The 21,407-nt window shown below is 41.8% G+C and overlaps 1 protein-coding gene across 3 annotated transcripts in view; it reads right to left on the bottom strand.

Moving 5' to 3' along the window:
* PLCG2 (phospholipase C gamma 2) overlaps nucleotides 1–21,407 on the bottom strand; it is a 111,218-nt gene that overhangs the window by 34,864 nt on the left and 54,947 nt on the right. For all 3 annotated transcript variants that reach the window (XM_075008598.1, XM_075008599.1, XM_075008600.1), the window contains exons 10-20: nucleotides 20,805–20,906; nucleotides 20,514–20,632; nucleotides 17,746–17,831; nucleotides 15,620–15,740; nucleotides 11,301–11,469; nucleotides 7,632–7,736; nucleotides 7,293–7,382; nucleotides 4,354–4,532; nucleotides 3,465–3,665; nucleotides 1,863–1,982; nucleotides 443–623 (exon numbers count right to left, since the gene is read on the bottom strand). In XM_075008598.1, the coding sequence (XP_074864699.1) occupies nucleotides 443–623; nucleotides 1,863–1,982; nucleotides 3,465–3,665; nucleotides 4,354–4,532; nucleotides 7,293–7,382; nucleotides 7,632–7,736; nucleotides 11,301–11,469; nucleotides 15,620–15,740; nucleotides 17,746–17,831; nucleotides 20,514–20,632; nucleotides 20,805–20,906 (1,473 nt within the window). The remainder of the gene's footprint in view (nucleotides 1–442; nucleotides 624–1,862; nucleotides 1,983–3,464; nucleotides 3,666–4,353; nucleotides 4,533–7,292; nucleotides 7,383–7,631; nucleotides 7,737–11,300; nucleotides 11,470–15,619; nucleotides 15,741–17,745; nucleotides 17,832–20,513; nucleotides 20,633–20,804; nucleotides 20,907–21,407) is intronic.

Here is a 21,407-nt window from a genome sequence, read left to right as displayed (position 1 = left end):
TTTGGCTCTCTAATCACTGCAGGCCTCCTAGTTTACAGAAAATAAGGGCAGGTCTACACTAGGCAGATAAGTCGATTGCAGATGCGCAATGCTAGCTACAGCAATTGCATAGCTAGAATCGACTTATCTGCAATTGACTTACCTGGCCATTTTCACAGAGGGAGGTTGATGAGAGAAACTCTCCCATCAACCTCCCTTACTCCTTGCAATATCTGAGTACAGGGGTTGGCTGCTGACCCGATAGTTCAATTTCGCATATCTCTACCAGGTGCATGAATTCAAAGTCTAGATGTACCCTAAGCTGAAAAAGGCCACTTTGAGCTACACGGGTACATTTTTGAGAGAGCGGGGTTTGGAATTTTGGCCTCCTTCGCCTCCTGCCACGGAGGAGGACGGCATCTATCTTTTACCAACTCACTTCATTACATAGGTAATCACTTGCCGTGCTGTAGCGCTCTAGCAGTTCCTCAGTCACAGGGTAACGCAGTTTCATTTTCCTGTACAGTGGGTGCTTTCCATAGTAGGTCACCATTTCAACTAAGCTTTCAAAATAGGCAGAGGTTCCCAACACAAAGTGGCGGCCTTCTTGTTTAATTCGGAAGTGCTTCACTTTCCCCTCAGCTCTGTGGAATTAATACATGGGTAGTGATCTTTTAAAAGTCACGGAGGCCTGATATAGTAAAACTTCAGTTGCTACAAACTAGATCATTTTCTCCTGACACATAATAAATGTATTAAAATGTTCTGTGCTTTTGCAGAGCCTTGTTTCATTTAACCCCTGCCATTCAATTCTCAAATCGAACACACTCAAGTGTTGCCTCACCCATCTCCAGTTTGTGGTGCACTGGAAATATCCTCACTCTTTTTCCTACTTTCTTCTTCCCAATAACCCTCACACTCGACTCCTCTCAACTTCACCAAGTCATCTAGCCAAGATGGATTTATCTGGGCTAAGATTCTCTTTGAAAGTCTGTCACTGTCAATCACTATTAAGTGACAAGAAGCAGAATCTCCAGGAACAGTGGCTACTTTTTCCCTATAATGTTCCCGCAAGCCCCTGTAATCACCCTTTAAAGGAAGTACTGCTATTCACTTGAGCTCAAGTGGACAGGAATTTTTCCTTTGGGCTCAAGTTTTGAAACTCTGTTAATCAATCACCCAATCACTTTTCTACATGTGGAGGATACTTACAAACTCTTCTGGCTATGAAGCGTTTTCATAAGGACACTACTACATAGAATCCATCATGGACTTTAATACCCTGGCTTCCCAAAGAGGACTAAGATGAAATCAGAGTTCACTGCAGACTTGAGAAGTCTAAAAATCTTCAACGCAAAGTACAGCACTAAAGTAAAAGACAGCATGTATCTGGTTTCCAAGATAATATTCTATACTGCATTAGCAGATGTGATTAAATCAACTAAATGAGATTCAGAATTGCAATAGACTACATTATAATCTCACATCAGTTTCAACAAGAGAAACTGGAGTTATAAAGCAGTTCTTATTGGCAAGGCTACTTAACAGCAGATAAATGGCAACTTCATTTTAGTGAACTGCATAACGTAATAGATGCTGAGTGAATGATCCTCAAATTATTATGTAACTTAAAAGCCTGCACGTTCATCACCATAGCATGAAATATCCTGGGCCAAATTTTTGGCCATCTTCCAGATTACCACTACAGAAGCACACGTATATTTTGCCCAGGCATCCTCCCATGTGTGCACATCAAGAAACTGTGTGACTAACTACCCAAACTTCAAGAGCAAACTCAGATTTTACTCATGCAAAGGGAAGATTTTCATGTTCACAGCCAGACAGCATGAATGGCCTTATATGTTGCACGTGTCTTTTCTTACCTGAACGTCATAGCAAACGAATCAGGCTCATCTCTCTTTCTAATCAGAAATGCTCCGTCTCGAGGAATTCGCATCAACATGTCTTCTGCTTCTCCTCGACTTAAGTTAGGGTAGTACCAACTACAAAAGAGGGAAAGAAAATGGACAAGCAATTACAAAGCTTGTCCAAGTGTCACTCAGTAAGAATAACTCTCAGTGCTACGAGAATTACAGCCTCAGACATTACAAGATAAATTACACAGTTGAGTTTCCCCATCTTGGCACAAATAACAGTGTCTTAGAGCAAAATACCATAACACATCAGCTTATTTGGGGTAAAACCATTGGCAAAACATCATAACCCCTTGTCTGCTCATGGTAATATAACAAATCAACTTGTCTCCATAGACCAGTGGCAGAGAATGCTGCTTTGTCTGTTCATAACCAAGGTCCAGACTGACGTCATAGTTTTGATGTGAAAGCTTTTCATGAGGAGTCTGGATATGGGCTACGGGAAAAAGAGCAGCCTTAGGATAGTTCCTCACAACCAGATGCTGTCTTTCACCTAGTACTACTCAAGGTAAGTAATGAAGGTAGAATCTGGCACAGGGACATGTACAGATGATGTAAAATATCCCAGCTCTGTGGATTCCAGTGGAGCTGGAACAATGTACATTATTAGTTGTGGCTCTCCACCCAGTGCTGTAAAAACAAAAGCATGTGAATCCCATAAGGCACCCTCAGCGCTCATTAACTTCAAAAGGTATCTCAGGGTGCACAGTACCTTACAGAATCAGGCCTCAGAAACATGAAAACTATCTCAAGTCCTGGACATAAGTTTTGCACATCAAGTTATCTTTCTTTTTCAATCAGTAGAACAAGCAATGGACCAAAAGCACACATGGCATGTGACAAGGCCACCCTTATGATTTCTGGGGCCCTATGCAGCCCAAGCACCTGCACCTTCCTCCCCTGTTGGGGAGGAGAAGGCCAACTGCTCTCCGGGGAGGTGGCTGCGCTCAGGGATGCAGGGGCAGGACCTGTGAGGGTCAGGGGCTGGGCAGGGAGGTTGGTGGGACAACAGGCAGGCAGAGGGGTGCAGTCAGCTGGAGCTGTGGACTGGAGAAGGCAGAAGGGAGGCAGTGCAGCTGAACAAAAAACTGCAGGCCGGGAGGTGGAACAGGCAACACTACTAAATTTCGGGTTCAAATGGTAGGCTGCATATGTCTGAGCATGGCCTGGGAGCATGAACAGTAACTTCTGAATTCCCCAAAATAGTTCCCAGACTACAGACAACAACTCAACACTCAATGCGACTTGCTGAGTTTTTTAAATTAGCGAACAAAGGGAGCAAGGACAGGAAAGACTTGGTACCCTCTAGGTGAATTCACTGTTTCTCTGATTCATGTATAGTGATCAGGGAGCCCCTGCTTTACCATCCCTCACCATCTGAAATCCACAGTCTGACATGCATTTTTCAATGTTCTCAGAAATCAATGAAGTTTGTTCCCATGACAGCAGCTACCAAAGTTTCCCTGAATGTATTAAATCCAGGGCCACATACGACAACAAAACATTACATCCTTTAACATAACCCGAGCACTTCGCTTCATCTACACCTACTCTTTAGTTTCATGAGGTTTGGGGTTAGGCACAGCATCAGTCAGACGCAGCTCAAACTCAGCACATCGCAAGTGGGCTTCCTTGTAGTGTTGAACGAGATCATAGATACTATCAAAGGTGAGGTTGTCGGTCAGGTAATATTTCATGGTATCTCCATCACTGAAAGAACGGATACGACAGTGCTGGACCCTTCCCGACCGCCTAAGAAATGAAGAGGGGGAGAAAAATAAGAGTTAATACAGATGGGCATTTAGGATGTTTTCTAAACTGTCGCTAGGTAATTCAATTTTGTGAATTAATAGAGTTGCAACAAATCATGTTGTTTCTTTAGAATATAATAAGGATTGTTGGCAGGTGTTCTTTTCAGCCTGCAGAGTTTTAAATGTAGCGCCATGCAGCACTGCAGAATGAGTACAGAGGGCTCTCAATAGTAGATCTCTCTGATATACTGTATATTTATAACTCCAGTCTGGGAAAAAATTAGGCAAAATCTTGACATCCTCTTTTATCAACAAGATCAAACTCTGCTAATGGAAATGAACTTGGGAAACTACCTGCTCAGCTTGGAAATGGCTGATTTAATACCATTTCAAATGAGATACAATATTTCTTCCACAGAGTTGGAACAAACCTTTTGTGCTAGCTTTACCAGAGTGGAAGATCAGAGCAATTAGACCTCTATTACCTGTTCCAATCAATTAAATGGCCAAAACCAGAGCCCAACTGTGCCTAGCAACATTAGACGAAATTGCCCCTCAATAAAAACTGAACCGTCAACAACAACACTGAACCCATACCCCACAAAAGCTGTAAAAGCATATATTTAAAAATATGTATTCTTATGTACTATAATAGAACAAACAATACCAGAATCAAATTACAACAATACCAGAATGAGAGGGTGTAATCATTTGGAAAAGTTTCACTTTCCCTAACAAGGAAGGTTCCGTCCTTGCCACCCATTTCAGCACAATATTCCTGCAGCAGCTTCTCAGCAGTTGTTCTCCCCTCTTTCATTTTCCCGTGGAACCATTTCTCACTGCAGTGCAGCTCAGTACGTTTCACCTCCTAGGTCGCAAGAGAAGAATCTGTACTTTCAACTCGCATTTTACCATGACAATACAGTAGATAGTTCTGTTTTGGTTAAAAGACCTTCTAAAATGGTAGACTGACTTTCTAGCTTCCCTGAACTTTCAATACCCTCTGAAAAAAAAGGAAATCCAGAGTATGATTTTCCATCAAATTAAAAACAAACCTATTGGGCATGTACTGTGGGAGTTATGGCAGTTGTGCATCTATTCCTAATATTCCTCAAAAAGTTGTGTGTCAGGATTTGTCATATCCCCGCCTCTCTCAGCAGGGAGAGGTTTATTATGGTTGTAACATGGATGTAAGTTAGAACATGTTTCAATTTACCTAGGTCAAAAATTTTTCACCTGCCTAGACCTGTGCAAGCAATTATGATCTGTGGCCAGAAATTTAAAGAAAACACTCTGAGCAGAGCATCTTCTACTTTAGGATTATTATGACAAGATTATTCACAGCTCCGAATACTCATATGAGGCCCACCAACTTAAAACTTGCATGAACAAGTGATTATCTGCAGATAACAGACTGCCTGCACTGTCCATACAGGTATTAGTTATGAAAGAGTGAACAAACTTCCATGTTGACAGGTGGAAGCCAGTTTGAGTGATCGCTGAACCTCAGCTTTAACATCTGTAAAATGAGGATAATGATTGTTCATCTCTAAAAAAGTACTGGAGACCTTTAGCTGACAAGTGCTATAGTGTGCTGTCAAACCAAAGGGCTTTAAAGAATGGGAGCATAATAGAATACATAAAGCAGCAGAGGACAGCTAATCAGTAAAAATACTTTTCTAACCTATCAAAGCTATCCTTTAATTGGCCCACTCTCCCAGGGTACCAGTGCTTTCAAGGCAGGCGTTACATTTCTCAACTTTCTAGAAGAACAGTCTGTACAGCAAGATAATGTTTGTAGAAGCTATGGCATCTGTTCAGTTAGAACGCAAAAACATTATAGTTAGTTTACATTAATCGTAGCAAACAATTTCCCTAACCAAAATATGTCTATATGTGACTCACTGGGAAAAGACCTGGATAGTTAAAATATCGCAAAGGGATGATCTGGAAAAGAGGTCCCACAACCTCAGAGGATGGACAACCAATAAGAGAAATGTAACGTAGTATTTCAATGGTACTGCACACCAAACCGGTTAATATATCTTGAACAAGGCTATATGGTGGAGAAGTTATCTGAGGATGGATGTTTTAGGAATATATGGTGGATATCGCCAGTCATTAGAGAGTCTCAGGATGCAGTCCATAACCCGATATCACATACTGGTAGATACGTATTCCAAAATGATCATTTGGTAACTCTCAGGGGGACTTTCAAGTGGAAACGGTCACACAAAAGGAATTGAAGGATTGGCCTTTCAGTTGTTAGTAGCTGTATGGCTATTAGTAACCTCTCACTACGAAAAGAAAGACAATCTAACCATAGAGTAATGGTTCAAACATATGAGCAGCTGTTGCTAGGAAAAGATTAATAAATCAATTTTCTAACCCTGCCCCCCCAAATAAACTACATAGGTATCTGACTACCTTTTATTAAATGTCCATGCAAAGTAGATCTGCCTGCAAACAAACCAGTACAACCATCCATTTCTTTTTAATATTAACAGTTGGTAGGCATGCCTGGTCTGTTAAATACACATAATCAAACATTTCACTGAGTTTAATAAAGTCACTAGAAGCTACATGTAATAGGAGTTATAATGATGCCCATTTTGTAATATAATAACTCACTGTTAAAGGGATCAGGTGTGTAATGCTGGTCTAAACAAAAACTCAGTGTTGTAATGATTGTTTTTTCCTGCTATTTACACAGCAAAGATTTCTAAACCTGTTAATGCTTCCTAAATAAACTCCCAGCAAAAAGAAAAAAAAGGTGTGTTATGTTATGTATCATTACTTAATAAATCATCTTTTATTTAGTCCTAGAATAAGAGTAATACCTTAGCAGAGGAATACACTCACATTTGATTGTTGTTAAACACACCTGTTTCAGCACTTAACTGTTGGTAAGCCATTTCATTGTCTTGCATACTTGTCTACACTGAACAGTAACCAGGCACTGAAGATATTTTGTTTTACTGAAAAATGGGTTATCAAAATGCTTAAAAAAGACCCAAATTTCCATTAAGTGACATTTGCAGGTGCACCCAATTATCTGGCCCAGACCCTCCACTAAAATGCAAATGATTTGTGGGTACACCCATGAACGATGCAACTGCAGTTTAAGAGGATGAATTGGGCTTTACACTTTAAAAGGCTTCACGTAAAACTCACCCCCCTTTGTTTTTATATTAAAGGGAGAAAAGAAACTGTTATCATCCTCTTCATGTGAGCACCTAATTCCCAGTGGTCAAGAGAGGCTGCATGTATTCAAACCCGATAGAAGCTGTATTTAATACAGGTTTGAACTATGAAGTAAAATAATCCCATATCACCCTGCACTGCAGATCCTTTTAAAGTTATTCCATGTAAGCAGAAATGAACATCACTGTACCTCTTTTTTTTTTTAAATTGAGAAACCAACAGTGGTGGAATTCCCCATTTGGCTTAAAGCAGGAGTGAAAAAGATGGAAAAAATGTTCATTTCTGGAAGTTTGGGATAACAAACTAGATGAATCTTAATTTCTCCAGCCTGATGATGACACTAAAATATGTTCAGATAGTTTTTTACCAGGTGAGTAGCATCACAGAAATAAACATAATGCACAGTAAAAAGCCCTGTAATCACCTTTAATGAATCATCATCAGAGTTCTGTTCTATGTCATCACTGAATGAGAGCTTTTCATCTGCTATAGCGCAATAGTGCCGAGTCCATTTCTAGAATGCAAGACAAGTGTTAGAACTGGTCACAAGAAGACAACTCTATCCATAAACTTAAAAAGATAGAAATAACACCTACTAATCACCACCAATAAGTTTTAATTATGAATTGTAATTTAACAATCCAACACAGAGTCTCTTTTCCCCACCTACCCTAGGTCAGCTAGGAGTAAATGTTTTTCCCTCTCACTGTTGAAAACTGGAACATCTTAGAACTAACTGCAGCAAAGAACCGGGAAATAATACCTGTTCTATTGAGTCCCACATGTAGAGGTCTCCTTGTTGCTTTTTCTCTTCTTTCTTTTCTTCTGGGTTCACATCTATGTCTCCCTTTGGCCCCAGCTTTTTATGCTAAAAGCATAAATAAAAATCACACATAAGCCTGACCACTTCATTTTGGCATGCCTCAGTAAGATTAGCTGAAGCGTCCCTCTCGAGTCTCTCTCCTCCGACACGGCTTTAAGAGTAGAGGCTGCATGAGGACTTAAACATGAGAGGGAGTTTTTTTGCAGTGACTGCAAATTTAAACTTGAATGTTTGTCTTCATGATGAGTTAGCGTGCAGCAAGCCAGGGTGGATATTAATGGGGCACCAGCCTGTCACTTAATGGGCATTGCTACAATGCAATGAGAACCACATATGCTATGTCTATATTATCCTGGAAGACTAACCTACTCAGGATTGATCTCCCGAGGTTCGCTTTTACGCATGTGGTGAAATTAACCTACCAGGAGTCAGCATCAACCCATGTACTTCTTTCAAGACTCTCCCATTGACCGTCTTCAGTGAGGACGACCAGGTAAGCCGATTGCAAATACATCAATTCTAGTGATGCAATTGCCACAGCTAGACTTGTGTATCTGCAATCAACTTACTTTCCCTACTGTAGACACAGCCTAGGTCCTGCACTGCGCTGTAGCAATGTCTACACAGCATGCTGGTGTGCTGGAGAGTCGCACCCTGGCAGTAGCTTGCCCTATAGACTAGCAAAGCTACCAAGGCTGACAGGTGCTGCCTTTTCACAGCAAACATAAACCAAGCCAATCCCATCTCATATATGCTTCCCTGGCAGCTGCCTTTACAAGGCTACAGACAAGCTGAATGCACCTCTAATTTCCTATCAGCAAGCACCAAATGAGGGAGTCAGAGGAGCAGTTACTCTGATAAGATCCCACAATTCATTAAAGGAGACAGAATGTTACATGATCTTCATGTGGCAAGGATGGAATGGAGATAAAAGAGGAGCAGTGGTCAGGCCTCAGAGTGAAGAGAGTGAAATTTAGGAGGGGAGGAATGAAGAACTGAGGTCATTATTTCAAATCAGTGGGAACTAATGCTACTTGCTTCTCCACAGGGGGCTGTAAAGCCCCGACCTCTTTAGCAGCAGGGCTGTTGTGCTGTGCAAGGGGTAAAAAGGCCACAGAGAAGTGCTCCATGACAGAACTCTGCATCAGTCTGACGGGTTCAGGAGGAAGTGGGGACACAGATATAGTGAGGGAACTTTAAGGGCATAGCTAGTGGGTCTGTAACCACAACATCCCACCTACTGGGAGCGAAGGGGCTATCTGGGCACTCATACATGGGGCAGGAGGAGGATTCTTGTTTCATAAATATATTATATATGACAAAGTTTTGGCTGATAGAACATACAGGCAAAGCATATGTCAGTGGCCTGGAGAAGGTTTTCAGCTTGTGTGTAATTCCTCCTGAGATATTTGGAACTAAGTCCTTAGCTATGATGAAAAAAGATGCTGCAAAAGATTTAGAGCACTCCAGTTTGACATGGTGATATACAGTAAAAGGGTAAAACAGGACCTAATAAGAGCAAGCAAAGTGAAGATCTCCCTGATGTGACTGATACTTCAGAGGAGGTTAAACAGAAGAAATGGCAATGGGGGTATACTTTGTGAAGAGAGCTTATGAAAGAGAAACCAGCCAGGGCATGTGATGCAGAGCACACTGGAAGGGTTCATACTAGAATTCACATCTCTCTGACTAACACTAATGCATCATGCAGACTAGTCCCTGGTCATGGGCCACACCTCCCTTCTACACAGCCAGCAGAAATAGCTCAAATGGCTAATCATTACATTTCAAATAACTAAATCGATCACATCCTCACATATCTGGCTAGTTGTCTTGAAATATACGGAATTTTATGAGGTTCCCTGTGGTTTGGGCTTTCACATAAGCCCTTAAAAACAAACACTGAAGATCTCACTGGTACTTTACATCAGCATGAGAGTTGATATAAGTGTTCACAGACAAAATGCACTAAAGGGAAGTCTGAGCTGTGGGCCAAAATTTATTGCAACCTTGTGGCCCATGTTTGGGGAGTCTTCCAGTCACCATCAAGACAGAAAGTGGTGTGAGAAAATTTCTCTTGCACAGGTTTCATTGCAGTGTGTAAACCACTTTGAAATCTGTACAGATAATGGTGCTATAGATGTAGATTATTATTTCTACATGTGAGAATCTTCTCTTCCACACTTCGTGTGGTCACAAAGGGTAAGAATTAACAGATAAGATTTACACTTCCAGATCAGAATGCTCTACTTCCACTCCTTTATGACTCTCAGTGGAATACCCTGCTGCCATTTTCTATACTATGTTAAGGAAGTGTACATTCCCATGTATTTGCACTGCATCTTTCTTCTATAAAGCCAGGTCTACACTAGACCTTAAAGTTGATCATAGATACACAATTCCAGTTACAGCAATTGTATAGCTGGAATTGACTTATCTATGATTGACTTACTTTGCCGTCCTCTCTGAGGGAGGTCAACAGGAGAAACTCTCCCATTGACCTCCATTACTCCTCATGAGATTGAGGAGTACAGGGGTCAACCGTTGACCCTCGATAGTTCCATTTCACACATCCCCACTAGGTGCGCAAAATTGAATCTTGGAAGATGGATGTTGACCAGGTAGATTTCCCAGGTGGTGTAGACGTATCCTAAGTTTAGAATCTATGTTACTGTTTTCTAGTAGGAGCTGTAATGCTGGAGCCTTGATCAGAGTCATCATTGTTTTCTTTTATGTAAAAATATAGTGAGTTTGCCTCAGTGTTCTTGCCAAATTCCAACTTTCTACTATTCAGAAATCTCCACTGCCGTTTTAACTAAAGAAACTGTTCTTTATTTACCTGCCTAAACAATGATGTGTGATATTACTGGATCAAAATGTCTGCTGAGTTCCGCTGAGTGGGTTGAATGATTGTAAGAGTAACTAATCCCTATCATTAAGGGAAGCCTCAATTTTTCAAAGACGCTACCTAAATTGCGTACGTAAATCACATCTTTACTCTTTTTGTGTGCCTGAGTGTTCATCTGCTTTGCAATTTACAGTTAAGTGGCATCTGCTGAAAACCTAGTCCATAAAGTGGTTGGGGACCCATTAGTATGAAAAGTTATATAAATACCAATTACTATTGATATGAATGCGATTTTCCATTCCGGAGCACACTTATAACAATGTTAAGTACAGCAGTATGATGCAGAAAGTCTATGGTGAGCATATGTAGCAGAGAACCTCTCTGAAACATAATGGTGGCATTTTAGAGGCTGAAAGGTTTGCTGGGAGACCTTTAGAAAAGACATTTCTTCTGCACTTGAATGAGCTACATTAATTGAAAAGAAATTCAATAGCAAGCAATTTAGTATGTATTTTAACAAAACTCAATGATACTCCTGTGTACTTGAAACATGTACCCTCATCAACCTCACAGGAGCCCCAACAGCTTCACAATTACATTACAAGTATGCAAGCAATCAGAGACGTGAATCTGTTAAGGCACAAGACCACATAGTGACAAAGCAGCTGAGCCAAAAGCAGAACCCAAGAGTCCTGTCTCCCACTCTCCTCTCCGGTTCTGTGTACCAGAACCCCTGGGAACTCATAGTAAATGGAACATGCCTTAATGATGAACTTTTCTTTCAGCTGGGTTGGGGACGGCAGCTGATCTGCACTGACTTCGATGGGCTTTGTTAGAAGCTGGCTCCCAAACACCTCCTTGAACACTTTGGCCATGTGGCGCTGCTGTTCCACACTGCAGTGCTCTTCAATTGACAGGATCACGGGGAACCTGGGTTGTAGGGAACAGAGAGGCAAAGGCAGCATTCAATTTCTGTTTCTGAAAAAGCCAGGGAAGGGCAAGGGGCTGGGGAGGGAGATATCCAAACTGAGAAGGCTCGGGGGCAAGCCTACAGACATGCAATCACTTATGTCCATGGTATGTAGCTCGCTGAATGTACAAGCATTGCAAGGGCACCCGCGCAGCTCACCAAGCTGACTACAGTGAAAGAGCTTGGGATGCTCTGAACAGAAGGCAAGTCTTTACTTCTTTTTCAAGCTCCCAAAATCCCATCCAGTAACTACAACACAGGGCCAGACTGTGGGCTCTGAAGGCAAGCTCAGACTCACATAGATGGCAACAATATCAGTGGGCCTTTTAGGAGGCACGTCATCTCCTAGGTCTCTTAGCCTGTCCCACCCCCACAAGGTACAGTATACAGACCTGAGAAAAGTAGGCATAGCTCACTGGTTAGAGCACTGAACTTGTAAACCCAGGGTTGTGAGCTCAATCCTTAAGGGTGCCTTTCAAAGGCATTTGGCAGGGATTGTGACAGGTCCTGCTGTGAGTGCAGGGCGCTAGATTCAATGACCTTTCAAGGTCCCTTCCAGCTCTATGAGATACATACCCAAAATGTTACTTTAGTGTAGCTGCTTTTTCACTTCTGGGTACTTGAGTACAATGAAGGTGTGACATGTGTGCTTTTACTCAAGTAGTTTTCTAGAGGGAAACCGGTGACGTATACTTAAGTACAGCCCTGCCCCCAGGAGTGGTACTTTTACCCCAGTAACTTTTGGGGGTACTTTTTCCACCTCTAGCAGCCTGTTCTCTCCTCCATGGATAACCAGTTACCTTGCATGGTGAGAAGTAAAGCAGTATACCACCCCAACTCCCTCCTATCTTGTTCCTCCCAACAGTTAACACTTTTCCTAGTAATGGGCATTTCATCAAAGGGCTTGCAGAGGAGTGCTGAGCCCATGTTGTCACTGCAGGAGACACCATCACGGATTCCCCATTTCCCCAGCTGCAAATCTCTGTGACACGAAATCTGGGGCTGTGAGCTTCCCCTGACTAACGCTGCTCTCCACTTCTGCTATCTTAAAAGAATCACACCTATGAAAAGTTTTAATGCTGCAAACAAAGGCCCCAAGCAGGGAAATGTGGAGCTCCGAGGGGCATTTCCTACCTGCCCGGGCAGCATCCTAATATTTTCATAGAATCATAGAAGAGTAGGACTGGAAGGGACCTTGAGAGGCCATCGAGTCCAGCCCCCTGCCCTCATGGCAGGACCAAGCACTTTCTAGACCATCCCTGAAAGCCATCTATCTAACCTCTTCTTAAATATCTCCAGTGATGGAGATTCTACCACCTCCCTTGGCAATTCGTTCCAGTGTTTGATCACCCTGACAGTTGGAACTTTTTCCTAATGTCCAACCTGAACCTCCCCTGCTGCAATTTAAGTCCATTGCCTGTTGTTCCCTCCCTCTGCCTTATGACACCCTTTTAGATACCTGAAAACTGCTATCATGTCCCCCCTCAATCTTCTCTTTTCCAAACTAAACAAGCCCAATTCTTTCAGCCTTTCTTCATAGATCATGTTCTCTAGGCCTTTGATCATTCTCGTTGCTCTCCTCTGGACCCTCTCCAATATCTCCACATCCTTCCTGAACTGCGGTGCCCAGAACTGGACACAATACTCCAGCTGAGGCCTAACCAGCGCAGAGTAGAGCGGGAGAATGACTTCTCGTGTTTTGTACACAACATACTTGTTAATGCATCCTGGAATCATGTTTGCTTTTTTTGCAACAGCATCACACTGTTGACTCATATTTAGCTTGTGGTCCATTATAACCCCTAGATCCCTTTCTGCTGTACTCATTCCTAGGCAGTCCTTTCCCATTCTGTATGTGTGACACTGATTGTTCCTTCCTAAGTGGAGCACTTTGCATTTGTCCTTATTAAACTTCATCCTGTTTACCTCAGCCCATTTCTCCAGTTTATCCAGATCCTTTTGAATTATGACCCTATCCTCCGAAGAAGTTGCAACCCCTCCCAGCTTGGTATCATCTGCAAACTTAATAAGTGTACTTTCTATGTCAATATCTAAATCGTTAATGAAGATATTGAACAGAACCAGTCCTAAAACAGACCCCTGCGGAACCCCACTAGTTATACTTTTCCAGCAGGATTTAAAACCATTAATAACTACTCTCTGGGTACGGTTATCCAGCCAGTTGTTCACCCACCTTATAGTAGCCCCATCTAAGTTGTATTTGATTAGTTTATTGATAAGTATATTATGTGAGACTGTGTCAAATGCTTTACTGAAGTCTAGGTATACCACATCCACCGTTTCTCCCTTATCCACAAGGCTCGTTATTCTATCAAAGAAAGCTATTAGATTGGTTTGACATGATCTGTTTTTAACAAAACCATGCTGGCTGTTCCCTATCACCTTACCACCTTCCAATTGCTTGCAGATGATTTCTTTAATGACCTGCTCCATTATCTTTCCTGGCACAGAAGTTAAGCTGACTGGCCTGTAGTTTCCCGCGTTATTCTTGTTCCCCTTTTTATAAATGGGTACTATATTTGCTCTTTTCCAGTCTTCTGGAATCTCTCCCGTCTCCCATGATTTTCCAAAAATGATTGCTAAAGGCTCAGATACCTCTTCTATCAGCTCCTTGAGGATTTTAGGATGCATTTCATCAGGCCCTGGTGATTTGCAGACATCTAATTTTTCTAAGTAAATTTTAATTTGTTCTTTTCGTATTTCAACTTCTAAACCTACCCCTTTTTCACTAGCATTCTCTATGTCAGGCATTCCTTCAGATTTCTCAGTGAAGACCGAAACAAAGAAATCATTAAACATCTCTGCCATTTCCAAATTCCCTGTTACTGTTTCTCCCTCGTCACTGACCAATGGCCCTACCCTCTCCTTGGTCTTCCTCTTGTTACCAATGTATTTGTAAAGAGCCTTCTTGTTTCCCTTTATGATTGTAGCTAGCTTGAGCTCATTTTGTGCCTTAGCCTTTCTAATCTTGCTCCTGCATGCTCGTGTTGTTTGCCTATATTCCTCCTTTGTAATTTGTCCTAGTTTCCATTTCTTATACGATTCCTTTTTTAGTTTGAGATCATGCAAGATCTCCTGGTTAAGCCAAGGCAGTCTTTTGCCATGTTTTCTATATTTCCTACGCAGTGGGATAGCTTGCTTTTGGGCCCTTAATAACGTCCCTTTGAAAAACTGCCAACTCTCCTCAGCCGTTTTTCCCCTCAGTTTAGTTTCCCATGGGACCTTACCTACCAGCTGTCTGAGTTTACCAAAATCTGCCTTCCTGAAATCCATTATCTCTATTGTACTGTTTTCCCTTCTACCCTTCCTTAGAATTGTGAACTCTATGATGTCCTGATCACTTTCACCCAAGCATCCTTCCACTTTCAAATTCTCAATAATTTCCTCCCTATTTGTTAAAATTAAATCTAGAACAGCTTCCCCCCTGGTAGCTTTTTCAACCTTTTGGAATAAAAAGTTGTCTGCAATGCAATCCAAGAATTTATTGGACAGTCTGTCCCCTGCTGTATTAGTTTCCCAACATATACCTGGATAGTTGAAGTCCCCCATCACCACCAAATTCTGGACCCTGGATGATTTTGTTAGCTGTTTAAAGAAAGCCTCATCCACCTCTTCCACCTGGCTAGGGGGCCTGTAGTAGATGCCTAGTAGGACCTCATCCTTGTTTTTTACTCCTCTGAGTCTAACCCAGAGACTTTCAACCCATCCATCTCCTACGTCCATCTCCACCTCTGTCAAAGTGTATACATTTTTAATATGCAAGGCAACACCTCCTCCCTTCTTTCCCTGTCTGTCCTTCCTAAGCAGGCTGTACCCTTCAATACCAACATTCCAATCATGAGTATTATCCCACCAAGTTTCTGTGATGCCAATGATATCATAGTTGTATTCATTTATTAGTACTTCCAATTCTTCTTGTTTATTTTGTGGACCTTTCCTTGAAAATAGGCTCTACTAAGAGCTAAAACTCCTGGAGAGTGACAAAACACGAATGAAAAGATAAGACTCTTGGCCTTTCAAAGGTTTCTTTCCTCCTTAGCAAAGCTCAAAAATTCTCTAACCCAGGTTTATACATGAACGAAAACCCACTCAGATGCAACGAAAGCGTGATCCTTGATTGCCTGCACCACATCATCGAATTTGATTTTTGTTGTTCGTGTCCATCCGTGATAAATGATCGGCTTCCCATCAGGACCATCCCAGCAATCCACTAGTGCAGATAATAGGAGAAATAAGAGACCATCTAAATAACTCCAAATTCAGAATACACCACACATTCCACATTCTATGTCTCAGATAATGAGTCATATGATTTTATGTTATATTAAAATGATTTGCTAGGTAGATTTATATCCCTCATAGAAGAAAAGGAGGTTGCATAAAGTAATTGTAATAAAAGTACACACAGTTAAGAAGAGAAAAGTAGGAGTTTAGTCTGCTGAATTCTAGATTTATGAATTTCCACCAGCATTCAATGTGGTAAATATGCTGCACCAAGAGAGATATTACCACCATCCATCCAGATAAGCCTTTTTGATCCCTGAAGCCCTTATGCAAGATAAAGTCTCAATTTCAAAGTAAACCTCAGCAGACTGGGGGGCTGCTATAATTAGGATTGAGAGGCAGTACCAGTAAGTCCCACAAATCAGTGAGTGGTGCCTGGCCAGACTGCACCAGTAAAATATCAAAGTTTGGCCAAACCGTTTTGTAAGACACACATGAGAACTAAAGAAGCATTTTTCTTTTCCACCAACTGCATGAAAAGTGTCATGAATGGGAACTGCAAAGGAAAGCCTGGGCTTATCTGGAGAGCTAGGAAAGGATTAAGCTCTCAGGGTAAATTTGGGGCATGTGTCATGTATGGGAGTTGCAAAGGAATGCCAGAGCTTAGAAGGAGCTAGGAAAGGGTTAAGTTACCTATCTGTAAGACAACCTGCCTCTGAGAGAGGTGGTTTGGGAGAATGTGGCAAAGAGCCAATAGGAGCTAACAGAAAAATTCAAACCTGAAACTGAATCACAGCCTCAGCCCTTTTGTTAGAAATGGGGGGCAAGGGGGGATGGGGATTTCTCCAGCTACCGGAAGGAAGAAATGACCTCTTCCAAAAAACAGATTTCTCTCGACCATCAGAATGTCTGAGTAGGAAAAAATTCAGGTAGTTGTATAAGGCTTATTGTTTTTCTTTTTGGGGTTTGGAAATTATATCTGAGATTGTTAATTGTTCCTTTTATTCCCTCCTGTAACCAAGAATCTGACCCAGGGAAAAAATTCCTGTGTTTTGCTTCAATTCATTGTTTTTAACACCAAGCCATTTACTATGCTTGCAAAATTAGTTTTACTTTAATAATAAACATGCTTTTTCTTTGTTAACAAGTATTGGCTGATCTCTGATGTCCTACGGGGGCTTAAAACTACATGCCTGGCCACAGGCATTTTAACAGAGAGCTCACAGGTCCCTGCATTTTTCTCTGGGAGGTGCTCGTTTCTTTCCAACTCCTTAGGGAAAGGAGATTGGAAGTTTTACCTAAGGGAAGATATTCCAAGTGATTTCCTTCTTGGAAAGGGGGTTTTGTTCACTTGCTGGTGGCGGCTACTGATGGATTTCAGGTAAAACTGAAATCAGGAAAACTTTTCTATCTCTGAGAATTGCAGAGGGTCTATCAGAGTTTTATTTGGCTAGCCAGTCCCCCTGAACTGCACTCAAAGTGCTGGGCTGGGGAATCAGCCATGACAGAAAGCATGGTGAAATTAACTTGTATAAAAGTTACTTGATCGGAAACAAGTATTGCACATTGACACCAAAACACAAAAATCTACAGAACATTGTCTAAATAAAGATAATACACATCGGTGTAATTACATCCATTAGCTGCAAATCCCTATCATCAATGTACTGGAGAAGTGTACGCTGGGACTTAAACAATTAATTTGGTAATTCTGGTAGCAGCATCTCTGGGGTACACACTCAAATAGGTTTTAAAAGAGCTGCTTGAATATCAGTGCTTCAAAGAAGTAAAAGAAAGGCAAGTAAGCAGAGAAATGGAATTCCGAAGAATGTTGGTTCCAAGAATCAGCACTTCATTTAACAAAAAAAAGAATAATTTTGTGTTAAAAACCCAACATTTTTTTTGGCTCCGCCTAGCAATCACCGGAAGCTTTGCAAGGTCGAGAACAAAAGCACTGATGTCACAAACTGCTCCACAAGCCTCTTACTCACACTCAATACAGCGACATCCCATTCGAAGGCACCTGATATAAGCTTCTGTGGAAGATTCACTTCGAAGCTGGTCCCCTGTGAGGTATCTGAACAGTAAAGAGAGGCCATCAGAAGGAAAACCACAATTCTAAAATGTGTCCTATATAACTATGACAGAACTTCTGCGTGTTGAATCTTTTTCAATTTTGGAGGTATTGCATACTGACTTTTTGATGCTCTATGAAGGGAGTTAACTCCTCTGAAAAGGAGCACCTTGGCATGGCTCACTTAGAAAAAGGTTTCAAGAGCAAAATTCATTCATTGCCCCTTGACAGCTTTTTGTACGGCTGAACACCTCTCTATCACACATCCAAGCTCCATCAAGTGGCGACCAGGTCAACCAACCACACCTGTTTAGAGAAGGGAAAGGTCCCCACACACTCCATAACATTTTTTTTCTTATTGTAAATCTTACTTAAATTCCTTGGGATATTTTCTCCACTTTAAAAAAAAAATGTTACATGATGAACTTCCACATTCCCCTGAATGAATGTTCCAATTTATTATGCTGCTGCAGCATCCAGCACCGTTTAAGTATGAACTTTAACCACCACATAGATTTGTGTCTGGACTAACAGTTTGCATGCCCGAGTTCACAGAGAACAAGTCATGAGGGCCTTGCTACAATTCAGAGAATTTCTACTGTTCTGACCTGATTTTCTCTGCCTTGTGCTGATTGGCTGTTTGCTTCAACTCTCCCCTTTTCACCACTTCTCTGCAGTCTTTTCGCCTTAGTTTCCCTTCTCACCTGCTCGCCTTCTTCTCTCCTCCAGTCTCCGCTGACCCATAGCACCTCCCTGCAGCCTCCCCTTTCCATCTAGATGACCCCAAGCAAAAACACCCCAAAAATTAACCATGGCTCTAACATGACATTTGCTGCCATCAAACTGCTCGTTCTTCCTGTGTTCTATCCCTTCCCTTGGCCTACACATGCCTTGTCCTACGCAGGCTGTAAGCTGTGTGCAATAGGAACCATCTCATACCGTGCACAGCACCTAACACAATGTGGCCCCATTCTCGCCTGGTCATTCGGCATGACTATAACAAACATGATTCATAATAAGAAAATGTTTTACAGGAAGCCTGGCTCCAGAACAATAATCGCCAGTCAATTTGTTAAACCCAGAACCCTTTAAAATAGTATTTTGGTTGTAGAGAAAATCCAGAGCAACAAGGAAGCGCCAAGTGAAGACTGTTACTTTTAATTCTGCCCTCATATGCCTATGTATAACTACACATATCATCTGTCTCTACTGCTAGAATCCTCTTCTCCCATACAAAGCCCATGAAAGGCTAGTTCCTGAGCAATGGAAACCTCTTGCTCCAAGACCCAGTAGCCACACGCTTCCTGTTCCCCAAACCACCCTTTCTGCACTGAGCTTTTCCACCACCTCCACCCAGCCACCCGCTCTTCCCAATCTCACTCATATGTACTGCTGTAGTTCTGCTACTGTTCAGGTTACATAAAGGGAGGGCAACAGTTTCTCCAAGATAATCCACCTATGTTAAAATCATTACATATTATCTGCGTTCTAAAAGCAGCCTGGAAGCAAGGACAACCGGAGACTATGTTATACACGCTTCTTATGTAACTGTAGATAATACATAAGCTCAAAATACGATCAGAATTCTCCTCTAGATGTTTATCATCACAGATGCATGCTCAACCTTTTAAAAGGCTGTAGTGTAGCTGACACTTAGGCCGTGTCTACACTAGCCAAAAACTTCGAAATGGCCATACAAATGGCCACTTCGAAGTTTACTAATGAAGCACTGAAATACATATTCAGCCCTTCATTAGCATGCGAGCGGCCATGGCACTTCGAAATTGACAGAGCTCACCGCCGCGTGGCTCATCCAGACGGGGCTCCTTTTCGAAAGGATCCCGGCTACTTCGAAGTCCCCTTATTCGTAAGAGCAGATAGGAATAAGGGAACTTCGAAGGAGCCCCGTCTGGACAAGCCGTGCGGCGGGGAGCCGCGTCAATTTCAAAGTGCCACAGCCGCCCGCATGCTAATGAGGCACTGAATATGTATTTCAGCGCTTCATTAGTAAACTTCAAAATGGCCGTTTGCATGGCCCTTTCAAAGTTTTTGGCTAGTGTAGACGTAGCCATAGTGTATCAGTATCTAGCCATGTATAGAACCCACCACAGTGAAATGAAGTGGGAAATAACCGTGCACCATGGACACTCTAACAGAGAACTCTGACCCAAATTGTGTAGCTCGGTCTCAAGCAAACATCCCACTACATGAGGACATCAGGATTTGACCCTTTAAGGCATTATCACACCCAGATACAATAAGGCTAACTGAACAGGGCTGCAGATGCCAGGAAGAGTGGAGATTCCTTCATTAGCATGAAATTTTGCACCCTCAGTCATTCAATCCCCCCATCTTCTGGCATCAAAAAGTTACAGGAGGCTCACTGAAGCAGTCTGAACTCAGCTTCTGACCTACGTTTCTTGTGGCCCTCCCCTCACTTTTTAAGGGGGGTGTGATAGTGGGACAGAAGGAAGGGCTTGCCTGACACTAACTCTGTGTGCCTCAAAATATTCTAAAGCCTTTTTTAAAAAGTCAGCAAACCTTGTCTGATGTAATTTCTCAGGAATTTTCACAGATCCAGTGTGAATATCTCTGGCATCACTTAAACTAACAAACACTTTCTCCTCTGCCAATACACCAGGTCTGTCTGATGGGAAAGAGGAGATCAAAATTTTTGAAACTTACGTGTTGTGTGAGGAAGAAATCCAGTAGTGAGACAACGGGTTATTCATATCCTGAGCATCTACTGCATCATACTTATCATCCCAAATACTGTTTTCTTTTGAGAAGAGGTAAGTGAGAAACTAAAACATAAAAAGAGAATGGTTTTAAATGCATGCAATCAGAAAAGTATAACAGAATACAGAGTAACTGCCTCTTGCCTATAGAGAGGCACCTGCCCAGCAAATTAAATTTCAAGGAACTAGAAGAGAACGTTAAACATATATAGAACTATAAGAAAATGTTATATCTCACCTCATCGACAAAGAGGAAGGGCTCAGCGGTTTCTCTCATAGTGTCATCTATAAACTTTGTCATTCGTTCTCGGACTTTACTGAGATCCTGTGCCCAAGGCTCCTTCAAAGTATGAAAAGTTTATTGCTTAAATTGTTTATTTTATTAGCAAAAAGGTAGTAAGACTTCCTGAATTAAATCATGTATTCCATAATAAAAAGAGACAGATACCCACAGCAGTGATTTACTAAACTGTGTTCTTAACTGGCTTTTGATGAACCCATCCGGTAAGAAAGATTATCTGTGGTTCAGGCTATTGCTGCATTTCGAAATCAGTGCCGAAGATCACATACTAATACTTACCAGACAGTAAGCCGTGCTAGTCTATATACTATCAAAACAAAAAGCAGTCAAGTAGCACTTTAAAGACTAGCAAAGTAGTTTATTAGGTGAGCTTTCGTGGGACAGACCCACTTCTTACTTTGCTAGTCTTTTAAGTGCTACTTGACTGCTTTTTGTTTTGATAATACTTACCAGTGGGTGAAACCAGCATACTTAGGAGGGTTTATATGCCTCACTGTATTTTACTTTAACTTAGACTCGTGGCCTCCCCACCACCACAAG

Source organism: Carettochelys insculpta, chromosome 14 (assembly GCF_033958435.1).
Source record: "Carettochelys insculpta isolate YL-2023 chromosome 14, ASM3395843v1, whole genome shotgun sequence".
In the NCBI taxonomy this organism is placed as follows: domain Eukaryota; kingdom Metazoa; phylum Chordata; order Testudines; family Carettochelyidae; genus Carettochelys; species Carettochelys insculpta.
The sequence above is the reverse complement of the archived record's forward strand: the minus strand, read 5'-3'. Positions and strand labels throughout refer to the sequence as shown.